General features: G+C 42.5%; 2 protein-coding genes across 2 annotated transcripts; both read right to left on the bottom strand.

Moving 5' to 3' along the window:
* Positions 1-608: 608 nt before the first annotated feature.
* Positions 609-1,556, bottom strand: LOC118916299 (olfactory receptor 2A12-like). Its single transcript, XM_036893170.2, has one exon. The coding sequence runs from the start codon at positions 1,554-1,556 to the stop codon at positions 609-611; it is 948 nt and encodes a 315-aa protein (XP_036749065.2).
* A 19,225-nt stretch (positions 1,557-20,781) lies between these two features.
* Positions 20,782-21,729, bottom strand: LOC118916353 (olfactory receptor 2A12-like). The gene has a single exon (XM_036893324.2). The coding sequence runs from the start codon at positions 21,727-21,729 to the stop codon at positions 20,782-20,784; it is 948 nt and encodes a 315-aa protein (XP_036749219.2).
* Between the last annotated feature and the right edge of the window lie 2,199 nt (positions 21,730-23,928).

Below are 23,928 nucleotides of genomic sequence, written 5' to 3'. Positions count from 1 at the left end.
CCATGTTACTTACAGTTACCATGTCTCATGTTGGTTACATGTATCCTGTTGGGTCTAGTGCCATTATGGGGGATTGTATTATCACCTTTTGTTTGCTGACTCTTTGTAGAGAGAGAATTCATCCATAAACATTGTCACAGGACTGCATTAGTTTTCTGTGGGAAGAAAATGCTTCCTGCCCTTTTGCCACCCCACTTGCCATATGACTTGTTTTGGCCGGTAGGATGAGAGGAGAGACGTGTGACACTTCTGAGCAGAACCTTTCAGAGCCATCATGCATTTCAGCCATTGTGCCATTCTCTGTATTATAAGAATGGATGTTCCAGAAAGGGCCTTCTTCTTCAGGTTGGATCCAAAAATCCAATGGCAGAAGGCCATGCTCCACCTTCAATTGATGCGGAACATGAGCAATAATGAATTTTAGCTGCCATGAGTCCTGACAGTGCAGAGTTATCAGTCACTGCCCCACAGTGTAGCAGGTTGATGGAGGCAGCCATGCTCCATTCATGAACCACATTGGTTGCACTGACCCTGTACTATGTTGACCTTAAGGCACTCCCTTTCCTCAGCATTGGACATTCTTCCCCTGGTCCCGTCTGTCTCCCAATTCACCAGAGCCCCCTAACCCACCCTATCACTTTGAGAAAAGCCCCCTTGATGTCCTTGTTCCTCAGACTGTACACCACAGGGTTGAGCAGGGCAGTGAAGACATTGTAAAGGAGTGAGATCTGCTTGTCTCGTTCAGGAGAATAGCTGGAGTTGGGCCTCATGTAGATGTAGGTGGCTGGAGCATAGAAAAATGTGACCACGGTCAGGTGGGAAGCACAGGTAGAGAACGCCTTGCAGCGACCACGTGTGGACTTGATCTTGAGAATGGCCTGGGCAATACGTATGTAGGAGGCCAGAATGAGGGAGAGCGGGGTAACAACAATGAACACACTGATGATGAAGTCCACCATCTCAATGAGGTGGGTGTCCATGCAAGCCAAGCTTCGCACTGAGGGGCCCTCGCAGAAATAGTGGTTTATTATATTGGGCCCACAGTATGGTAGCCTCATGGTGAGGAAAGTATGGATTAGAGAGAAGAAGAAACCACAGGCACAGGTCCCAGCTGCCAGCTGTGAGCACAGACCCCAGCTGAGGATCACAGTGTAGCGCAGTGGGTAACAGATGGCCACATATCGGTCATAAGCCATGACTACAAAAACAATGCACTCAGAAAGGCCCAGGGCTCCAAACACATACATCTGCAGACAACAGCCAGCAAAGGAGATGGTCTGAGAGTGAGCGAGAAGATGCACCAACATCTGGGGCATGGTGGTGGTGACGTAGCCCATATCCAGCAGGGAGAGGACACAGAGGAAGAAGTACATGGGAGTGTGGAGATGCACGTCCAGCCAGATCAGGGTGACGATGAGCCCATTGCCCAGGACGGAGCTCAGGTAGAGGAGAAGGAAGGCCAGGAAGAGCATCCTGTTGGACAGGGGGTCACTGGAGAAGCCCAGCAGGATAAACTCAGAAACCCAGCTTTGGTTTTGCCCTGGAGGCAGCTGCATGGTGGGGCCTGCAAGAGAATCACTCTCCTTCAAATGTCATCTAAAGTATGGTTTTCTACCCAGTATGCTGGAGGTTGTCAGGCCAGGATCTTGACTCTGGCCTCACTACTCATCTGCCATCTTGAACAAGTTATTTAACCTCTTTGAGCCTCAGTCCTCACTGTAAAATGTGGTTTATAATATTGATGTTTCAGGGTTTTTATGAGTAGACACAGTGTATATGAAGTGTATAACACAATGCTTTAAAGTAATTTTTTAAAATTTTACTTTAAAAAAACACAAAATTTAAAAAGTAAAAGTAACAGTAAACTGCCCATGTGCAATCTCTCCAGTCTAACTTCCTTCCCCTCAGTGGACAAACTTGTCACTTACACATGACAGTCAATGTGCAGCACATCAGCTCCAGCCGCCAAACCTTTAGAGGTGGAGTTAAGACTGGGCATAAACTACTACATAACCCTCCACCTCAGAGAACATTTGTCTCCATAGCTAGAAGTGTCTGCACCGTCTAAACATTTCTCCCTTGCCCGCTGACAATGTGATGCTTTGTTAGTATTGGGCTCTAGAGAGGCACTGAGCTATGATATCCTCAGGAAGATACTTAGGCTGGGGCTTCAACCCTTCCTCAGTTTCTCAGGGTGAGAGCCAGCAGGCTGCTGGCTGGAAGGGTCAGTAACACTCACCGCGCCTGATCTCAGTGGACCAACTGCAGTCACACACTCAGGCCACACTCTCCCCAGCTGCCACTTCTGTGCAAGCTCTGGTCTCTGCCCACCAGTGGCCAATGGTGTATTCCTCCAGTAGTCACACCCTCTTTGGAAAAGGTCTGAACTCAATCTTTTATTTTTTTTGAGGGTTTGTCATCAGCAGGGCGAGTGAGAGAGGCATCTCCTGAATCCTTAGTCCCTTAATGTGCCCTCTCCTTCAGCCACAAGGCCCCATCCACTTTTTTTTTCTACTTGAAACTTTTGGATCTCCTTGCATCCTCTTTTATCCTTCTAGTGGTTCCCTATCTTTCAGTAGTTAGCAATTCTTCATATTAAATTTTTCCTGTCACATTATTGGTGTTTTCTCTCTCCTGACAGGATCTTGGCTCATAAGGATGCTAAATCTATGGTGAGTGAGTTTGATAAGGAACAGAATGTCACACAGTTATAAGATATCTACCCATAAAGCATTAGTTAATTAATCACAAAAGAAAAAAGTAGTAACTATCAGTGAGAAACTGGACATCTGAATGGAGTGACTACAATTAACATCACCCATAAGAAGCAGACAGACTCAGTGTGTCGCCACATGTGAAATCCTAACAATATATCATCTATATATTATTTCAGCCCAAAATGCAAAACCTGAATCATGAGGAGACATCAAAGAAACCAAAATTGAGGAATTCCATAAAATACCTAGTTTCTAATCTTAAAAATGTGTTCATATCATGACTGACAAAGAAAGGCTGAGAATCTATAATAGGTGCAAGGAGACTGAAAAAACCATAATCAATGCAGTATGTAATTCTGGAAGAAGTAAATAAGATTAGATTACTTAAGTGTATCATCAATATTAAATTTCCTGAATTGGTAACTACTATATAAGAGAATATTCTTATTCTCTTATATCTTAGGAAGTATTCTGAAGTATTAAGGGGTAAGGAACATGATATTTGAAAATTACTTTCAAATAGTTCTGAAATTATAATAACAATGATGTGACAAATTGTTAAAAATTAATATATCTACATATGGGACAGAAAGGATTTCTTTGTAGTATTAGTCCAGCATTCTGTAAATCTGAAGTTATTTTTTAAAAGTTTCAAAAAGTTTTTAATTGTAAGTGGTGAACTACATGATCATGAAAATGAGACTATCAGCAATTAGGGGAAAAATTTTATAGCCTTAAATATATATATAATAATATAAGAAAGGCTAGAAATTAATCAGCTAATAATGTCCAGCTTCAGAAGATTAAAAAAAAACTACAAATCAAACCTAAACAGAAGTTGAAGTAGAAGGAAATAATAAAGATCAAAGCAGAAAACAATGCAAAGCAAACAAATTTAGAATGGAAAAAATCAACAGAGCCAAAAATTCATTCTTTGAAATAAAATATAAGTACTTAGCAAGACTGATAAAGAAAAAGAAATAAAATACAAATTCTCAACATCAGAAATGAAAAGGGGAACATTACTAAAGATCCTACAGTCATTTGAAAGATAATCTTAAAAGTAATTAACTACTTTATAACAATAAATTTGACAAAACACAAATTATCAAAACTGACACAAGAAGTAACAAAAGTCAGAATAGCCACTGTCTTCCCGCAAAATTGAAGGTATAATTTAAAACTTTCCTAGAAAGAAAACTCTAGGCTCAGATAGCTTTACAAGTGAATTCTTCCAACATGTATGAGAGGAATAATACCAATCATAGCAAACTCTTCCGAAGCATAGAAAAAGTGAAAATTTCCTAACTGAACTCCTTTTATGAGACAAGCATACACTCAATACCAAAAAAATAACAAAGACATTACAAGAGGGAAAACGTATAAAGCAATCTTTCTCATGAACTTTGTTGCCAAGCTACTAAACAATGTATTAGCGAATTGGGTTCAACAATATATAAAAAGGACCATACATCACAGTCAAATTAGGTTTACTACAAGAAATCAAAGTTGCTTAAGCAAACTTTTAATTCATCTCATTAATATGAGGGAGAAAAATTATATAATTAACTCAGTAGATACATAAAGAGTTGGCAAAATCAACAAACATTTGATTACAAATAACCTTCTTAGCAAACTAGGAATACAAGGGAAACTTCTTAATGTGATAAATATAATCTGCAATAAGAGAAGAAGCAACCTACAGCAAATGTAATAGTGAAGGGTGAAATATCGATAATTTTCTCACTGACACTGGAAGTGAAACAAAAACGTTCACTATTACCACTTTTTTAGCCATTGCACTGGTGGGTCTTAGCCAGTGAAACAAGTCAAGAGAAAGAGATTTAAGGCCAAAGGCTTGGAAAGGAAGAGATAAAACTGTCATTATCGGCCAACCACATATTGGTGGGTACAAAATCTAAAGAACCCAAAGATGAACTGAAATTCATAAGCAAGTACAAAAAATGTGATGTATTTCTCTATAGTGGCAACCACAGAATAATTAATAAGAGCATTTAAAAATCAAATATGTAATACAAAAATCTAATGAAGTATGTGTAGGAAAACATTATTTAGAAAAATTAAAGATACCCAAGTATTGAGGAATATGCCATGTTCATGCATGGGTTGGACAATTCAACATTATAAAGACAAAATTGACTTATAGATTCAATACAATCCCAGTCAAAACTCTAGGAGATTTTCTACAGATATTTATAACCTGGTCATAAAATTTATATGGAAATTATGAAGAATCCTGAAGAGGAAAACCAAACCTGGAGGACATACCAGATATTAAGACTTCCTACCATAATTAAATGAGTGTGAAATTGACACAAGAATAAAAAAACAGATCTAAGGAACAGAATACAAACCAGACCAGACCATGAATATACAGTTGTCTGATTTATGACAAAGTTGAGCATACCTAGCAATGGGGAAAGATGGTCTTTCAATAAATTCCACATGATGTGGATTTTCATGCAAGAAAATAAATTTGGGTCCTACCTCATATGGTACCCAAAAATCAATTCCAGATGTATTCTAGATTTAAATGGTAAAGATAAAACAATAAAATGTTTAGTATCAAAAACAGAAACCTATCAACATCACCTTGGGGTAGGAGAGATTTCTCAGATAAGACATAAAAAGCACTAAACCATAGAGAAAAAAATGACAAACCAAATTGTAGTGAACTGAAGAAATTAAAAGATTTGTTAAGTGAAGAACCCTTAAAAATTAACAAACAAAAAAAAGCTACACAACAGAAGAGTGGGCAAAGGATTTAAAAATACACCTGACAGTGAAAAAAAAAAAGGCATGTTACAAAAGAGGCTGTATAAATAGCCACTAATAAAGTGAAAAGATGCTCAGCATCATTAGTCAGCCAGCAATTGCACGTGAAAACTACAGGGGAACAAAACTACACATCCACCAGAAGGCTAAAATGAAAGCCACCTAGTATCCTGCATGTCTCTTCTCCTGTGCCCCTCAGGCTTCGCCTAGGTCCTCAGCATGGAGGAGCTCCACCAGCTGCATGCACACCACCCAGTACACACTCAGGAGTACATCCACTTTGGGACTCGGCACAGGTGTCATCTCCCCAGGAAGACTTCCCTAACCTGTCCCACTATCTCCCGCTCACAGCCCTGGACTAGATGCTGCCTCTGTTTCTCACACCCCTGTGCATACTGGCAAGTTATAATCTTGGTAGGCTTAGAGGATTCTTATACAAAGCTTGAGATATAGTGCCTCAGGAGAACTTTCACCTTCTCCTGTTAAAGCCCACTAATTGAGTTGGCATATCTGGAATAAACTGTGGATATGTGGGTGAGTTGATAATCTCCATTGCAATAATAGCAATAGATAATATATAATGAATAATTTCCATATGCCAGGCATTATTATACTAAGTTTATCTCATCATCACAATTCATTGAGGTGAAAGTACCATAACCTCCACTGTACAGATGAAAATACAAAGGCACAGAGAACAAGTGATGGGTTCTAAATTACGTGTTTTGTGTGGTGGACCTGGGGTTTGAATGGAGGCAGTCTGGAGCCAAGCCAACTCTTAATCATTATCCTCTCCTGCTTCAGCAGACAGGCTCTACGTGGGAGGGGCGAAGAATGCAAACTTTCCCCCACCCCCATGCACACCAATTCGAGCTTTTGAGCTTTGGGTCCAAGAATCATGGCCTCTGAGGCATGGCCACCAGGCAAGAACGACCAGAATCCTCCTAGGACAAATGGTTGAAGCAACAGCCACAAACCATCTCTCAGGATACTTTCATCTGTCTGCTCCCATCGTGTGGATGTGAGAAGCCAAGGAATGCGTTGGAAGCAGAGGGAATCAGTGGAAGGGACTTGGGGAATTATTGCCATTATGGAACTCAATGTATTTTTGTAAAAGCCTGTTTTAGTCAAACTTGATTTCCATGGAATGAGGGATATCATTTAGTTAAAAAAAAAAATTTCTTCTAAGATTCTGTCAGCCCAGCAGTGTCCGTCTGGACTTGCAATGCCCCAGGCCTCTCGAAAGCAGGGGAGTGGGGGTGTCGGGGGTCCGAATCGCCAGAGCCAACCGTGTCCCTGCTCAAACTTTCCCATCATTGTCCTTTCAGGGACATGTCTCTCAGCGAGACGTGGAGATCCCTGAGCTCAGGAAGTTGTATTATTCACTTCCATGTTTCTAGGACCTAGACATGGCTTCACACAGAGAAACTATCAGTAAGTATTTGTTAAATGAATAAAGGAAAGAAAGAAGGGGGTCTGGGAAGAAGGAACGAATGGGAGGGGACTGAGCTGGGAGAGGGGGGGAAGAACACGGGGCAGTGAGGAGAAGGGGCCAGAGCGATACTGGGCTGTGGGCACAGAGAGGACCCGGGGACTGGGGGCCTGGCCACCCCTGACCTCTGGCCCCCACAGATGCCGGGATCCTGCCCGCAGCCCCAAGCCCAGCTCCCATCTCACCCCTCAGGGATCCGCAGAAACAAGTCGTGGAGAGGCTGCCATTTGCTCTGAAGAGAAGGAGCCTGAGCAGGAAGCCTCCCGGGCAGCTGAGTGCAGGGAGCCGGGATTCCGCGCAGCCCCGTGCCCGGAGGAGCCCTGCATTTCCGAGGGCGGACGGGGAAGCCGGCCTTCTCTCCACGGGAAGCTCTCTGCGCGCGGCCAGGCAGCCTTGGCTCCCGAAGGTCCTGCTGTCGGGTCCTGAGGCACAAGGAAGGGAGCCCGCTGTCCCCAAGCTCCGCGCAGTGGGCCAGGCTGCTGCGGCTTTATGGTCCTGTCTCCTCAGCAGGCTTTCCGGGGAGAGCTGACAAGGGCCACCCCTTTGCCTCCTGCCGCCACCGCCCCTGTCCCCAGGGGGAAGCCACGATGGGATTCCCTGAATGTTGTCAACAGAACCCACAGGGAGGACGCCCTTGGGGACAGAGCGGGAGCAAACAACACCCACGTGGGGAGGTGGGGAGGTGGGGAGAGGCTGGGGACAGGACTATTTCCTTTCCCAGACTTCTGAGGGCTGTGACCAGCTCCTGGGAGAGGGGCTGGCACTGGGCACCTTGTAGAAGTGCCAGGAACTGAAGGCCTCATTCTGATTCTCCTCTCACCTCCCCAACCCCTGGGCCCTGACCTGTCCATTCAACCATGTTTGAGTCCCACCTCTATTCCTCACTGAACAAGTTGGGCAAATGAAAATCCTCCTCCATTTCCTACTAGTCCGATACCCTGGACGAATCACCCAACCTCTCTGATGATAATTTAGACTTGACTGTGGAGCACTGACCTACACCCGGTCTTGAATCAGTCCTGGCAAAAAGCATGTGAGTCTCAGCCCCATGTTACATGCAAGGAAGCTGAGGCCCAGGGGCGTGAGAAACTGCCCAATGCTCGTATCTACTAAGTGCAGAGGCAAAATTTGAATCAGGATCTATCAAGTTCTACTGCCTGTACTCTTAAACTTGCTGTTATGCTGCCTCAGCTTTCTCTGTAAAATGTTAATAATAATTTCTAATGATGACTAATGCTATGGTTTCTGGGAGAATTCAATTAGAAGGAGATGCTGAAAACCCTGCCCAAGCCTCCATGACCGAGTTCCCCTCCTTCCTTCTATCAGGCCTCAGCTCCCCATCTTCTCAGAATGGGAAGGTTGGGCTCTGAGGTCCCTCCTGCTCAGCTACCCCCACAGCCAATTAATCTGAAATTTCAGTAATGTTGTGAGGTGGCTGGTAAACAAAACCATGATGCAAGGTAAATTGTAGAAAATACAATAAAATAAATTACATTAAAAACAAAGATCAAGGGACATGAAGGAATTACACTAAGTAAAATAAGTCAGAAAAATAGAAATACTTTATGATCTCACCTATTTGTGGAAATCTAAAAACACTGAACTGATAGAAACAGAGGGTCTGGAAAGGGATTGAGGGGTGTTATGATTAGTACACATGGTGTAGCGGGGGTCACGCAGCAGACAGCATAACACAGAGAAGACAAATAGTGACTCTGTGGCATCTTACTGTACTGATGGGCGGGGACTTCAATGGGGCATGGGGGGGACTTGACAATATGGGTGAATGTAGTAACCACAATGTTTTTCACGAGAAACCTTCATAAGAGTGTATATCAATGATACCTTAATAAAAAAAAGAAAGAAACAGAGGCACTGGGTGTTCAGGGAAATGAGAAGATGTAAGTGTAAGAGCACAAGCTCTCATTGATAAAAACAAATAAATTCCTGGGGTCTGATAAAGAGCACGGTGACTATAGTTAGGAATACTGTGCTGTATACTTTCAGGTGACCCTTAGAGGAGAGCTTTAAAGTCCTAATCATAAGGACAACAAAATGGTGATTATATAGGGGGAAGGATGTGCTAACTAATATTTTTGTGCTAAACACTTCACAAAATATCAAATCATGTTTTATTTCTTAAAGCTACACAATGTGATATGTCAATTGTACTTCAACAATTTGTGTGGGAGAAAGAAAAAAATCAGCTTATAAAATAAAAAAAAAAGAAAGGCGAAAAACAAGTGTTCAAAACCCTTCATATCCCAATTATTTTACAACACTTTACTCTTTCTGCATTCTAGAAGTTATTTGCATCTACTGGATTTCTTTGGTGGAAATTCTCTCTAATGGTGTTCGTCTGGGCATCTTTTGAAACCCTGAGTTCAGTGGCATCATTCTGTAAGCTTGAAATCAGCTACAGTGGGTGATTTACACCAAGGAAATTGGCAAACAATACGAATCAGAACTTTTCCCTCTCCTTCCAAGACTGAGGATTAAATACTTACCAGCACATGACGGCCTCTGGTCCCAAGTCCTGAGAATCCAGAGCTCTCAGGCCACTCTAGTGCTGGAGGCATCCCACTCTGCTGCTGGCCGGAGCTGCCGGAGCCTCAGTGAGCGGCCCTTGTCCAGGAGAGGCGGGCCCAGCAGGTCAGGCCTTCTTGGTCCAGGTCTCCCTGCCTTGCTCGACAGAGGCCCCAGACCTTTTCCTCAGAAACATAAAAAATGATGACTATCCTCGCCCTGAACCAAGGCCCTAAGTCTTCTCACACATGTCACCAAGCCTCCTTCAGCCCTGAAGAGGTAGTCCACACATCCCTACTGGATGGATGAGGAAAGTGGGCTCACAGAGGTGCAGTGACTTGCCACGGTAGGAAGCCACTGAGGATCATAGACAGCTTGAAACTCGGGTCACTCTGACTTTCGAAATGACGGGTTTACTTAAAGACTGCCAAGCATGGGACTATCCCCCTTTTCCCAGAAAATGAAATGTGACCAGGAAGAGTTGAGGGATTTGGCAATGCCATGTGGCTACACAATGGCACATCTGGCACCAGAACACTGGCAGGTGCCTGCTGGCTGGGGCTGTGTCCACAGTGGCACGTGCATTACTGTTGAAGTCTCCTCTAAAGGCTGCACCTGAACCCCAGCTGAGGTCCCTCTGCTGTCCCGAGAGCTGGTCGTGACGCCCAGTGGGGAGGGGCCAGCCAGCCCGGATGTGGCCATGAGGGAGAAGACTGGACTCCAGAGGCTTCACGATGAGCCAAGCAGGCCCACAGGCCTCAAGGAGAAGAGGGTGGGGTCGTGCAGAGGGGGCAGCTGGGGCAGGGGCAGTCCTGACAGCTGGGACTCTCTACTTGGCCCCAGGCTGAGAACACCTCTGGAAGGAACTGCAGGAGCTCGCTGTCATTCCCTAAGACAGGTGCCCCAGGACGTTTTCTGGGTTTGTGTTGGAGGCAGCTGAAGGGAATAGCAGGACATGGTGATGATATAAAGATAATGGTAATAATGTTAGGCCAGAAAATAGGTATGAGTGGGGTGGAAAGAGAAAAAGGCCAGGAAAGTCCATTAAAAAGACCCAGAGTTAATGAGTTAACCAGTTAAAACTCAAAAAGCCATGAACAACTTGGCCTGCAATGTTGGAAAGTTCCCCAGATAAAGGAGGATACCTAAGCATAGCCCATGTCTTTACCGTGTTAACCATGCAGGCCCAGTTTATTCTTTAACTTTACCTATATGCTCTTTTTTTCTCCTTTGGCCCTAGTCAAGTAGTTTACAACCTAGACAATCAATTTCGCATGCAGGCCCAGCCATAAACAACACTGTAAAAGGCAGGAAGTTAAGAAGTAAGATTCTTAACCTACTCTTTAGCATTCAGACAGTAACTCAGCCAACCTTGGGGGCTGGACAGTGGTCTTGTCTGATGTTCTCCCAGACCAAGATGCCATTTTTTTCGCAGGGAGAAATCAGAGCAGGAAGTTCCTGTTGTTAAGTTAATTCTAAATATTCAAAGCCACTTAACAAGTCTGTATCCCCAGCTCTTAGTCACATTGTGGAAGAATCCTCTAAAGGGGAAACCCCCAACCTATCGGGGTGCTCCTCTCTCTGAGGTCGCCTGGACTTTCTAAGTGCAGAATCTTTTAACTTAAAACTCTCTTTTCAACTTTTCAGGGTGCTCCTTCCTCTCTTTCTCTGAGTTCGCCTGCACTTTTTCTCTAAGTAACTTTAAATAAAACTTTTACTCTGCTTCACTACTGTGCCTCAGACCTTCAATTCTTTGTTGCAGTGGGGTGAAGGACCATAGAAAATACACAATGCTCCCCAACAATAACAACCATAGTAGCAGTAGGGATGATAATAGCAAAACCTTACAGGGTGTTGCTCCAAGTTGCCTGGTATTCTTCTAAGTGCCTTGCTCACAATAGCCCATTAGTACTCAAAACATCCCTATGAAATAGTGCTATCATCATCATTTTGCGGGTGAGAACACTGAGTCCTAGAGATTTAGCAATGTGACAAATGTCCTACAGCCCCTTACTGTTAAAGCAGTCTAGGCTTTAACAGCTGATGTGACGCTTAAAAGTTAACAGCCAAAGCTCCGGAAAGGAAGGAGGGAAAAAAAACAATTCATGCCTGATTCGTATCCTTGGCAGCCTTTCTGAGTCACAGTCCAAATTGCTGAGCCCATGCATAACCTCTGTCCCTGCTGCTTTCCTCGTGAGCCCTTTGGGCAATGATGATGGTGGCTGAAAAGAGACTGGTATCCACACACTGGATTATCCTAACCGCTTGATCATGAGCATTCATGTGGGACTCAAATATCATCTCATTCTTTGCCAGTTAAAGAGAACTCTCTACATATCTCTTCCCCAGATCTCGTTCTCACACATTTTCTGATCACACTCCTTGCAAGTCCCTGACCGTCCAGCCAAACCATTGGCCACAGTCCATTAGCAAATACAGAGCCTTGCACCTGGCCAGTTTTCTTTCCAAACAAAATGAACCACCAAGTGCCCTGCTTTATGTTCTGTCCCCTGGGAGGATTTCATTCCATCACTGGAGTTCAGGATGTCTCAGAAAGGAGCTATGGCAGTGCAGCTGTCCACTTTCATGCGGTGCCTTCCTGTCATGCAGAACCATATGTAATCCAGGCCTGAATTTTCTCTTCCTCATCAACATATCATAGGGAACTCCCCATGAGACTGCAGGTGCAGGCCGTGCAGGGTAACGCAGAAGGAGTAGGGCATTGGGGCCACTTCCTCATGCCAACTACTTGGACCTGCAGGGACTGCTGGAGTCCAGTGTCATTCATGCCACTTCCATTTGATGATGATTGTGTGTGCCAAGTATTGACTTGGAAAATCAGACAACATCAAGTTCACAGTGGGAGTTCAGGTCACATGATAATTTGGGGTACCATTGTTAAGTGTTCAGTTTCTACTAAGCCCAATAGCAAGTCAAAAACTGTTTCTCAAAGGGAGAGTAGCAATCCTCAGAGGACAGGAGGCTTTGCTCCAAAATCCTAATGGTCTATGCTGTGACTCACCTCTACAGCCTTGTCAAAGGTTGCAAACCATGTATCTCTATCTGCTACAGACACTTCAAGCACCATCAGGTCTGCTGGATCCAGTGATTCAAATGGAAGAGCAGCTTGCACAGAGCCTGGACCTACTGCAAAACCTTCTCTTCTGGACTTCACTCAAACCCAGAGGCTTCTCAGGCCACTCAGTAAATGCTCTATAGTAGCACACCCAAATATGGACTGTGTTGCCTCCAAAATCCGAGGCGCAGTTGGCATTGTGCCTCTTTGTTTGGCGCTAGGAGAGGCCAGATGCAACAACTTAGGCTTCACCTCAGAAGGGATGTCTTGACAGGTCCCAAACACACTGGATTCTAACAGCAAGCCAAAAACTGTTCTCATTAAGGTGGAAGGTCCCTGGATTTTTGCTGGATTTATTTTCCACCCTCTGACGTTCTAATGCCTTACCTTTACCATTACTATTATGGCTACTTCCTGCTTACCAGGTCCAAGCATAATACCATCAATGTAACAGACCAGAGTGATGTTTTTTTGGAAGCAAAAGTTAATCAAGATCCCAGAGGACTAAATTGTGACAAAGGGCTGCAGTGTGCAGACACTCTTGAAGAAGAATAGTGTTTTTCTGCTCTTGTACCCATTACCACACTGTGTGATCATCACTGCTGTGTAGTGTGTCAGCAACTGGGGGATGAGTGTCCGTTTGCTCAGAGTGTCTTCTATGTCCTTACCACCTGCAATCCCCAAAAGAGTCATCAAGCCAGGCAGTTACACTAAGCCTTCAAGGACAAGATTCCTATCACTCTGTTTCGAAGAATGGAGACAGAGAGAAAGTTATCCAATTCATTTTATGATGCAAGTTTTTCCTTGACACCAAAACTAAATGAAGACATACAAGAAAGGCAAATCACAGACTCATCTCACTTATGAACCCAAATGAAAAAATCACAAATTCTCCATTCTAAAACAACAAACCTATGAAAACCAATTCCTTTCATAACTTATTTAGAGGTTATAACACAGCAAATCTGGCAAAACCTGATTTGAAGTAACTTGGTTTGAACATTTATACACTTTGGTGCAGAGGGATATTAGCCTTTAATTTCCTTTTTTGTGTGGCGTCCTTGTCTGGTTTTGATATTACAGTGATGTTGGCCTCATAGAAAGAGTTTGGAAGTATTCCCTCCTCTTCTACTTTTTGGAAAACTTTAAGGAGGATGGGTATTGCCTCTTCTTTAAATGTTTGATAAAATTCTGCCGTGAAGACCTCTGTTCCAGGGGTTTGTTCTTAGGTAGTTTTTTTGATTGCCAATTCGATTTCATTGCTGGCAATTGGTCAGTTCAGATTTTCTGTTTCTTCCTGGGTCAGCCTTGGAAGATTGTATTTTTCTAGAAAGTTGTCCATTTCTTCTAGGTTATCCAATTTGTTGACATATAATTTTCATAGCCTTCTCTAATAATTCTCTGTATTTCTGTGGTGTCCGTAGTGATTTTTCCTTTCTCATTTCTGATTCTGTTTATGTGTGTACTCTTTTTTTCTTGATAACTCTGGATAGGGGTTTCTCTATTTTGTTTCTTTTCTCAAAGAACCAGCTCCTGGTTGCATTGCTTCTTTCTATTTGTTTTATTCTTCTCAATTTTATTTATTTATGCTCTGTTCTTTATTATCCCTCCTACTGACTTTGGGCTTCATTTGCTCTTTTTCTAGTTTCATTAATTGTGACTTTATACTGTTAATTTGAGATTGTTCTCTCTTGAGGTAAGCCTGGATTGCTATATGCTTTCCTCTTAAATTGCCTTTGCTGTGTCCCACAGGTTTTGGGCTGTGAACTGTTGTTTTCATTTGTCTCTCTATATTGCTTGATCTCTGTTTTAATTTGGTCATTGATCCATTGATTATTTAGGAGCACACTGTTAAGTGTCCATGTGTTTGTGGCCTTTTTTGTTTCCTTTGCATACTTTATTTGACTTCATACCTTTGTGGTCTGAGAAGCCGGTTGGTACAATTTCAATGCTTCTGAATTTACCAAGGCTCTTTTTATTGCCTAATATGTGATGTCTTCTCGAAAACATCCCATGTACACATGAGAAGAATGTGTATCCTGCTGCTTTTGAGTGGTTTTCTGTAGATGTCTGTAAGGTCTGTCTGTTCTAATGTATTTTATAGTGCCATTGTCTCCTAACTTATTTTCTGTCTTGTTGATCTGTCCTTTGGAGTGAGTGGTGTGTTGGAGTCTCCTAAAAAGAAAGCACTGCATTCTATTTTTCCCTTTAATTCCTTTAGTATTTGTTTCACATATTTAGGTGATCAAATGTTGGGTGAATAGATATCTGTAATGGTTATATCCTCTTGTTGGGCTGACCCCTTTATCATTATGTAATGTCCTCCTTTGTCTCTTGTTGCTGTCTTTGTTTTGAAAACGCTTATATCTATTACAGGTACTGCTACTACTGCTTTTTTTCTCCCTATCATTTGCATGAAATATCTTTTTCCATCCCTTCACTTTTAGTCTGTGCATGTGTTTAGGTTTAAAGTCTCTTGTAGACAACATACAGCTGGGTCTTGTTTTTTTTAATATATTCTATAATTTTATCTTTTCGTATATCTTTTAATGGTATATCTTTTAATTGGTACATTCAGCCCATTCACATTGATGGTGATTCTCAATAGACATTTACTTATTTACATTGCAGACTTTAGATTTGTGGTTACCAAAGGTTCAAGGACAGCTTCCTTACTATCTAACAGTCTGTCTTAACTCACTTATTATGCTATTTCAAACACAATCTAAAGGTTCTTTTTGTCCTCCCCTTCTTCTTTTTTTTCCTCCTCCACCCTTTATATATTAGGTGTCATATTCTGTACTCTTTATGCATCCCTTGGCTAACTTTGTGAGTACTTGATTTGATTTTGTATTTGCTTAGTAATTAATTGATCTACTTCCTATACTTTTTCTTCCCCCCTGGTGATGACTATTTAGCCTTAGGAGCAGTTCCATCTGGAGCAGTTCCTTTAAGATACACTCTAAAGAGTTTGAGGGTGGTGAATTCCTTCAACTTTTGCTTATCTGGAACTTGTTTAATCCATGCTTCAAATTTAAATAATAATTTTACCAGGTAGAGTATTCTTTGTTGGAGGCCCTTGTCTTTCACTGCATTAAATATATCATGCCATTCCCTTCTGGCCTGTAACATATTTGCTGAGAAGTCTGCTGACAGTCTGATGGGGTTTTCTCATATTAGTGATCTTTTTTCTCTCTCTGGCTGCTTTCAGTGCTCTCTCCTTGCCCTTAATCTTTGCCATTTTAATTATTATAGGCCTTGGTGTTGTCGTCTTAGTATTCCTTGAGGTGGGAGAACTCTGCACTTCCAGGACCTGAGAGACAATTTTCTTCCACAGACTGAGGAAGTTTTCAGCAATTATTTCCTCAAAGACACTTTATATACCTTTTTCTCTCTTCTTCTTTTCTCTGGTACCCCTATAATGCGAGTGTTGTTCTGTTTGGCTAGACTGCTCAGTTTTCTTATTATTCTTTCATTCCTAGAGATCCTTTTTTCTCTCTGTGCCTCACGCCCTTTGTTTTCTTGTTCTCGAATTTGTATTTCACTTACCGTCTCCTGTACCTCATCTAATCTACTTTCAAATCCCTCCATTGTATGTTTTATTTCCAATACTGCATTTTTCAAAGTTTCTATCTCTTTGTTGAAGTCCTCCCTGAGATCTTGAATATTGTTCTGTACTCTTTGAGTATGTTTATAACTATTATTTTGAAATCTTTATCAAGAAGAGTGGTGATTTCAGTTTCACTGAGTCCTCTTCCTGGTGTTTTTTCTGTAATTTTGTTTGGACCAAATTCCTTTGCCATTTCATTTTTTCAGTGTTTCCTATGGAATAAGAACTTTGTGTAGGTGGTGCTCTCTAGTGCCCAGAATCTCTAACCTCTGGAGCTAGGAAATACTGCTTTCCAACCTCACTAATCTCCAGAGCACCATGTAATTTGTGATTGTGCTCCAGGAGCTGATCTCCAGGGCTGGGTGTTTAGCAGTCTTGGACTTCTGTTGACTCCCAGCTCCGTTTCTCTTCCTCCCACCTGTGGGTTGTGATGGGGAGAGGGCTTGCATCCCACCAGATCATAGCATTGGTATATTACACTGTTCTGTGAGGACTTCTCTTTTTCCTAGATGTAGGAAGTGTGTTCTGTAGTCTTCAGGTTGCTTTTTCAGGATTAATTATATTTGATGTATTTTTGTGTTTTATGTGATTTTGGGAGGAGGTTTCTGCCTCATTTCCCATGCTGTCATCTTTCTCCCAGCGATAATTTGTTTTTTTAAGTTCAAAACTCCACAGATGGAGAGGAATTTTGCCATAGAATGGATTATGCAGAGTCCTCTCCATATCTGATTTAGATGACTTAAAGAACTAAAAATGATTAAATTTGAACAATTTGATAATAATATTATTATTATTTATTAATTAATTCATCAGTGAAATGGAGCTAATGATAATTACTTTGAAATGTTACAGGGCCTGTTACTCTCTGGATCCAAACAGTCTACAGAAACCACTCAGTAGGCTAAACAGGGGAAGTTCAACATGAAGAAGTATTAATTATGAAAAGAGAGTACCTGGAGGATATAAGGAAACTCTCCGTGATTCCCAAGCACTAAGGGATATTAGCCAAAGAAAGAAAGAGCTGGGAGTGGGTCAGACCTCACTGGAGGTGTGGCTCAGGCACGGCTGCAGAGGAGGTCACTGGTTTTGCCAAGCTACTCTTGCTCTGGAGTTGCCAGGCAAACCATAAGTCACCTTTCAGGGTGCAGGTAAGGAAGCAGACAACAAGCAACCAGCAGTGTGGACATGCAGATGGATGCTGGGGGCAGGGCCGGTGGCGGCACAAAGCCTCCAGAGTACATGGGCTTGCAGATGGAACAACTTATTCTCTGACCCTGAAGAAGACAGGTCCTACATGGATACTTGTGGGGACCTGCTGAAGGCGTAGCTGCAGGCAGCCCATTCCAGGGCTTTCTCAGGGAGTTGGGAAGATGGCTGGCTGTACAAGGCTTCAGTTCCCAGGAGAGGGCAGCCAGACTGAAGAGGGAAGGTCACTGTGCCTTCTGGGCCACCTGTGGTGCAGGCCAGAAATGCAGGAAACGTCATTGTCCTACAATGTCCTTCCAGTGCCTCTGAGAAAAGTGAACATCACACCCACTTTAAAGGAGAGATAAGTAAGGGAATTCTGTTCCATATTACACAGCATATATTGAAAGCTTCATTTGCAAATAAAAGGTCATAAATAGGTAATTGCTACAGTCTACCCCTTTGGCTGCTCAGCCTCTTCTGCATCCCTCTAGGAACATTCAAATTCCCTTACAATAAACAAAACAACTTAAGCTAACAAGATACATCTCTACCTACAGATGAAGGAGATTGCAGGCTATAATAATTACTCTTCAAATTCAGCCACAGTCTCATGGAATATTCTGTTATCTGAAGACAACATTATAAAGTCATCTTCTATAGCATGTGTATAAAATAAAATAATTTTAAATTGTTATAAAATTTTAATTATTTTTATATTCTAGTAAAAAATAAAGATAATTATTACTATGTCTAAATGTATGTATGTTACAAATGTGGAGAAAATATGTAAATCAAGTGTAGTCCCTGCTCTGTAATGGACCAGGACACCATAGTTGATAGTTGATGCCTATGGCTCTCTTCTTCAAGGGCCCATTCCATATTTCCCTTGCCATCAGTCAGAACCTCAGCTTCTCTGGATGATTTACCCACTTGAGTGACCCAAACTTTCATTATCAAAGGGTCTGAGTCCTCCATCATTCTGCCTGTTTTTGGTATCTGTCCCTTTCCATTAACCCTTACCCTTGGGCATGGCAGGCCTAAGAATTTTTGCCAGGGAATCCTGTGGGTTCTGTAGTCCTCTGCACCTCAGTTGCGTAGCAGTACTCCAACTTCTGTCAGGAACTAGGATCAATCATTCCAGCCAGTACACTGGCTCCTTATTTTCCCTGTTAGTTCAGTGGCACGAGAAGCCAAACCACCCAGACTGAAGTCCCTGCAATTCAGTGGGGACCATTGTTTTCTCCACTGGTGTAAATATGTTCTATTTGGGGATTCAGATCTCCAAGCTAACGGAGCTCAGAGTTGTTGAGTGAGAGGAACAAATATCCTGAGTGAATTATTGGATATCACAAGGAGAGGATCCTCTCAGGCATTCATTGCTTGATTCCTGGATCTATGCATTCTGACTATGGGGGAAACAGCGCCATACAATGTTTCTGATTCAAAGTATAAACTGCTTAATACGTTATGCTCACTTTGAAGGAGAACGTAAGATAGGGTCCTGTTCTTTCAAGGTCTTGCTGCCCAATGATAGCCATAACTAAGTGTTTAACAAGCCATTCCACCTTTCAGTCAGGACAGCTGCTTCTGGGTGATGGAGTTATGGTATAGCTGCTTGATTCTATAATCCTGAGCCCACAGGTGTACTTCCTTCATGGTGATGAGTTCCTTGATCTGATGCAATGCTGTGTGGAGTGCCCTGGTGGTGGATTCAGCATTCAGTGAATTAATAGATGGGGATGCTAACAAAAGCTTTAGTGGTGGGTAAAGCAAATCAATTTGAATTTAGCTTCCATGATGAAACATATTCAATATCCAGTAGATCAAGGTGCTATAGGTAGCAGGATGCTCTCCCAGGAAATGGCACCCTACTGGGGACTCAGTGTGGACCCCTTCTATTTTCAAATGAGGCACTTAGCAGTAGTGGTAGCCCGATCAGCTTTGGTAAGGTAAATCGATGCTGTTGAGCCCATGCGGGTAGCCTCCATCCCTGCCACCATGGCCATTTTGCTGATGTGCACATTGAACAAGTGTTTGGGGAAAGAGGCTGATGGACATCCACAGTTTTTGCCCATCCAGGGATAATTCTCCTGTACAGTTAATGCCCTTCCACGGAAATTAATATGGAGCACTCACAGTCGGTGCCGATTCTGAGAAGTCCATCCACATATGCCTCTCCTCTCCCCAAACTTTCTTGTCACCAATTTTTTAATCTTGTGGGGTAGGTACTTCATAACTGTCTCAATTTTTCTTATTCCCTTATGGAAATTAGTCTATTCAAACATTCTACCTTTCAGTGGATTAATTTGGGTAATTTACAAATGCAACTTTTATTCTTCTCTAGGTTCCTTATTCATCTTATGGTTCAGGGATGATTCTCAAGTTAGTTTGCTGCATTTGAGTACCATGCATTCTACCTACTGCAACATAGAACTTTAGAGAAACAGAGGTAATAGAGGCCATTAAACTTAAGATGCTCATTTTAGAGATGAGCAAAGTAAGATCCAGGGAAAGGAAGTAAATGCCCAAACTCACAAAACAACTTAACAAGGTTGACCTGGAATCCAGATCACTTGATGTCAGGTTCTGTGTCCTTCTACAACACAATGCAGAGTTTACCATGTTAGCCCCATGAACCATACTGCCTCCATGTACTGAGTCAGATCTGTATATTCCATTGGCTGAATTTTTAATGTTAGCTACATATATTTACTGTTTACATGTACCACTTTGATTGCCTACATTGCCAGGCCATTCTCACTTTGACCCCCTACTGTGTTCATGTACCATGTAACTTACAGTTACCATGTTTCATGTTGGTTACATGTATCCTATTGGGCCCAGTGCCATTATGGGGGATTGTATTATAACCTCTTTTTGCTGATTCATTGTAGAGGGACTATACATCCATATGCAATGCCGCATGACTGCATTAGTTTTCTGTGATAAGAAAGTGCTTCTTGCCTTTTTGTCACCACGCTTGCCATGAACTGTCTTGGCCAGTAGGAATTGTCACTTCTGAACAGCAGCTTTCAGAGCCATCATGTATTTTGGCCATTATGCTGTTCTCTGTATGGTAAGAATGGATGTTTCCGATAGGACCTCCTCCTTTAGTAGGCTCCAAAAATCCAATGGCAGAAGGCCATAGTAGACCTACAACTGACACAGAACATGAGCAATAATGAATTTTAGTTGTCGTGAGCCCTCACAGCACAGAGTTATCTGTCAGTGCCCCACAGTGTAGCAGGTTGATGGAGGTAGCCACACTCAATTTATGCACCACATTGGTTGCACTGACCCTGTATTATGTTGACCTTAAGGCACTCCCTTTCCTCAGCATTGGACATTCTACCCCTGGTCCCGTCTGTCTCCCAATTCACCAGAGCCCCCTATCTCGCCCTATCACTTTGAGAAAAGCCCCCTTGATGTCCTTGTTCCTCAGACTGTACACCACAGGGTTGAGCAGGGCAGTGAAGACATTGTAAAGGAGTGAGATCTGCTTGTCTCGTTCAGGAGAATAGCTGGAGTTGGGCCTCATGTAGATGTAGGTGACTGGAGCATAGAAAAATGTGACCATGGTCAGGTGGGAAGCACAGGTAGAGAAAGCCTTGCAGCGACCACGTGTGGACTTGATCTTGAGAATGGCCTGGGCAATACGTATGTAGGAGGCCAGAATGAGGGAGAGCGGGGTAATAACGATGAACACACTGATGATGAAGTCCACCATCTCAATGAGGTGGGTGTCCATGCAAGCCAAGCTTCGCACTGAGGGGCCCTCGCAGAAATAGTGGTTTATTATATTGGGCCCACAGTATGGTAGCCTCATGGTGAGGTAAGTATGGATTAGAGAGAAGAAGAAACCACAGGCACAGGTTCCAGCTGCCAGCTGTGTGCACAGACCCCAGCTGAGGATCACAGTGTAGCGCAGTGGGTAACAGATGGCCACATATCGGTCATAAGCCATGACTACAAAAACAATGCACTCAGAAAGGCCCAGGGCACTAAACATGTACATCTGCAGCCAACAGCCAGCAAAGGAGATGGTCTGAGAGTGAGCGAGAAGATGCACCAACATCTGGGGCATGGTGGTGGTGACGTAGCCCGTATCCAGCAGGGAGAGGACACAGAGGAAGAAGTACATGGGAGTGTGGAGATGCACGTCCAGCCAGATCAGGGTGACGATGAGCCCATTGCCCAGGACGGAGCTCAGGTAGAGGAGAAGGAAGGCCAGGAAGAGCATCCTGTTGGACAGGGGGTCACTGGAGAAGCCCAGCAGGATAAACTCAGAAACCCAGCTTTGGTTTTGCCCTGGAGGCAGCTGCATGGTGGGGCCTGCAAGAGAATCACGCTCCTTTAAGTGTCAAGAATGCTGGAGGTTGTCAGGCTAGGATCTTAACTCTGGCCTCACTACTCAGCTGCCGTATTGAACAACTGACTTAATCTCTTTGAGCCTCAGTCCTCACCTGTAAAATGTGGCTAATAATAATGATGTTCCAGGGTTTTTATGAAGAGTAGATGCAATGTATATGAAGCGTCTAACACAATGCTTTAAAGCAATAATTAACAGTAACTGTTCATGTGCAATCTCTCCAGTCTAACTTCCCACCCCTCAGCGGACAAACTGGTCACTCACATGTGACAATCAATGTGCACCACATCAACTGCAGCCCCCCCAAACCTTTAACAGTGGTGTGAAGAGTGGATATAAACTACTACATAACCCTCCACCTCAGAGATCATTTGTCTCCATAGCCAAAAGCGTCTCTGCCGTGTAAACATTTCACCCTTGCCAGCTGAATATGCGATGCTTTGTCAATAAAGGGCAGTAGAGGAGCACTGGGCTGTGATACCCTCAGGAAGGCACTTATGCTGGGGTTTCAACCGTTCCTCAGTTGCTCAGGGTGAGAGCCAGTGGGCTGCTGGCTGGAAGGGCCAGTAACACTCACACCGCCTAGTCTCAGTGGACCAACTGCAGTCACACAGTCAGGCCGCACTCTCACCAGCAGCCACTTCTGTGCAAAGTGTGGCTCTGCCCAGCAGTGTCCAACTGTATATTCCTGCAGTAGCCACTCCGTTTTTGGAAAAAGTCTGAACTCAATCTTTTATTTTTTTTGAGGGTTTGTCAGGAACAGGAGGAGTGAGAGAGGCATCTCCTAAATCCTTAGTCCCTTAATGTGCCCTCTCCTTCAGCCACAAGGCCCCATCCGCTTTTATTTTTTCCACTTGAAACTTCTGAACCTCTTAGCATCCTCTTTTATCCTTGTAGTGGTTCCTTATCTTTTAGTAGTTAGCAATTCTTCATATTAAATTTTCCCTAACACACATTATTGGTGTGTTCTCTCTCCTGACAGGATCTTGGCTGATAAGGATGCTAAATCTATAGTGATTGAGTTTGATAAGGAACACAATGTTACACAGTTAAAAGTTATCTATCCATAAAGCAGTAATTAATTAATCACAAAAGAAAAAAGTAGTAACTGTCAGTGAGAAACTGGACATCTGAATGGAGTGACTACAATTAGCATGAGCCATAAGAAGCAGACACAATGTGTCGCCATATGTGAAATCTTAACCATATATCACCTATACTTTATTTCAGCCCAAACTGCAAAACTTTAATCTAATAATGAGAAAACATCAAAGAAACCAAAATTAAGGAATTCCATAAAATAACTAGCTTCTAATCTTCAAAAAGTGTTCATATCATGAACAACAAAGGCTGAGAGTCTGTAACAGGTGGAAGGAGACTGAAAAATATAATAATTAATACAATATGTAATCCTGAAAGAAGTAAATTAGATTAGATTATATAAATGTATCAATATTAAATTTCCTGAATTGGTAACTCCTATATAAGAGAATATCCTTATTCTGTTATGTTTTAGGAAGTATTCTGAAGTATTAAGGGGTAAAGAAACATGGTATTTGAAAATTACTTTCAAATAGTTCTGGAAATAATAATAACAACAATGTGACAAATTGTTAAAAAATAATAAGTCTACATGGTGTAAGGGGTTATGGGGAAGACAGTGTAGCTAGCACAGAGAAGGTAAATTATGAATCTGTGGCATCTTACTACACTGATGGACAGTGACTGCATTGGGGTATGGGTGGGGACATGATAATATGGATAAATGTAGTAACCACATTGTTTTTTCATGTGGAACCTTCATAAGAGTGTATATCAATAATACCTTAATAAAAAAATAATAATAATAACAAACCTGGGTTAGGAAGGATTTCTTTGTAGTTTCCGCCCAGCATTCTGTAAATTTGAAGCTATCTTTCAAAGTTTTTAAAAATTAAAAAGTGTTCAATGTTCATCTAAGTATGATGAAAATGAAACATTATCAGTGATTAGGTGAAAATTATAGCCTTAAACATATGTATAGAAGAACGGGCAGAAATTAATTGGCTAATGTTCCACCTCTAGAAGTTAGAAAAAGAACTACAAATCAAACCCAGAGAGAAGTTGAAGGAGAAGGAAATGATAAAGATCAAAGCAGAAAACAATGCAATGTAA

This window comes from Manis pentadactyla, chromosome 4, assembly GCF_030020395.1.
Source record: "Manis pentadactyla isolate mManPen7 chromosome 4, mManPen7.hap1, whole genome shotgun sequence".
Classification (NCBI taxonomy): Eukaryota; Metazoa; Chordata; class Mammalia; order Pholidota; family Manidae; genus Manis; species Manis pentadactyla.
The sequence above is the reverse complement of the archived record's forward strand: the minus strand, read 5'-3'. Positions and strand labels throughout refer to the sequence as shown.

Bases quoted from the DNA above. Each gene is read 5' to 3' on its own strand.
- LOC118916299 (XM_036893170.2), bottom strand. From the start codon at position 1,556: ATGCAGCTGCCTCCAGGGCAAAACCAAAGCTGGGTTTCTGAGTTTATC.
- LOC118916353 (XM_036893324.2), bottom strand. From the start codon at position 21,729: ATGCAGCTGCCTCCAGGGCAAAACCAAAGCTGGGTTTCTGAGTTTATC.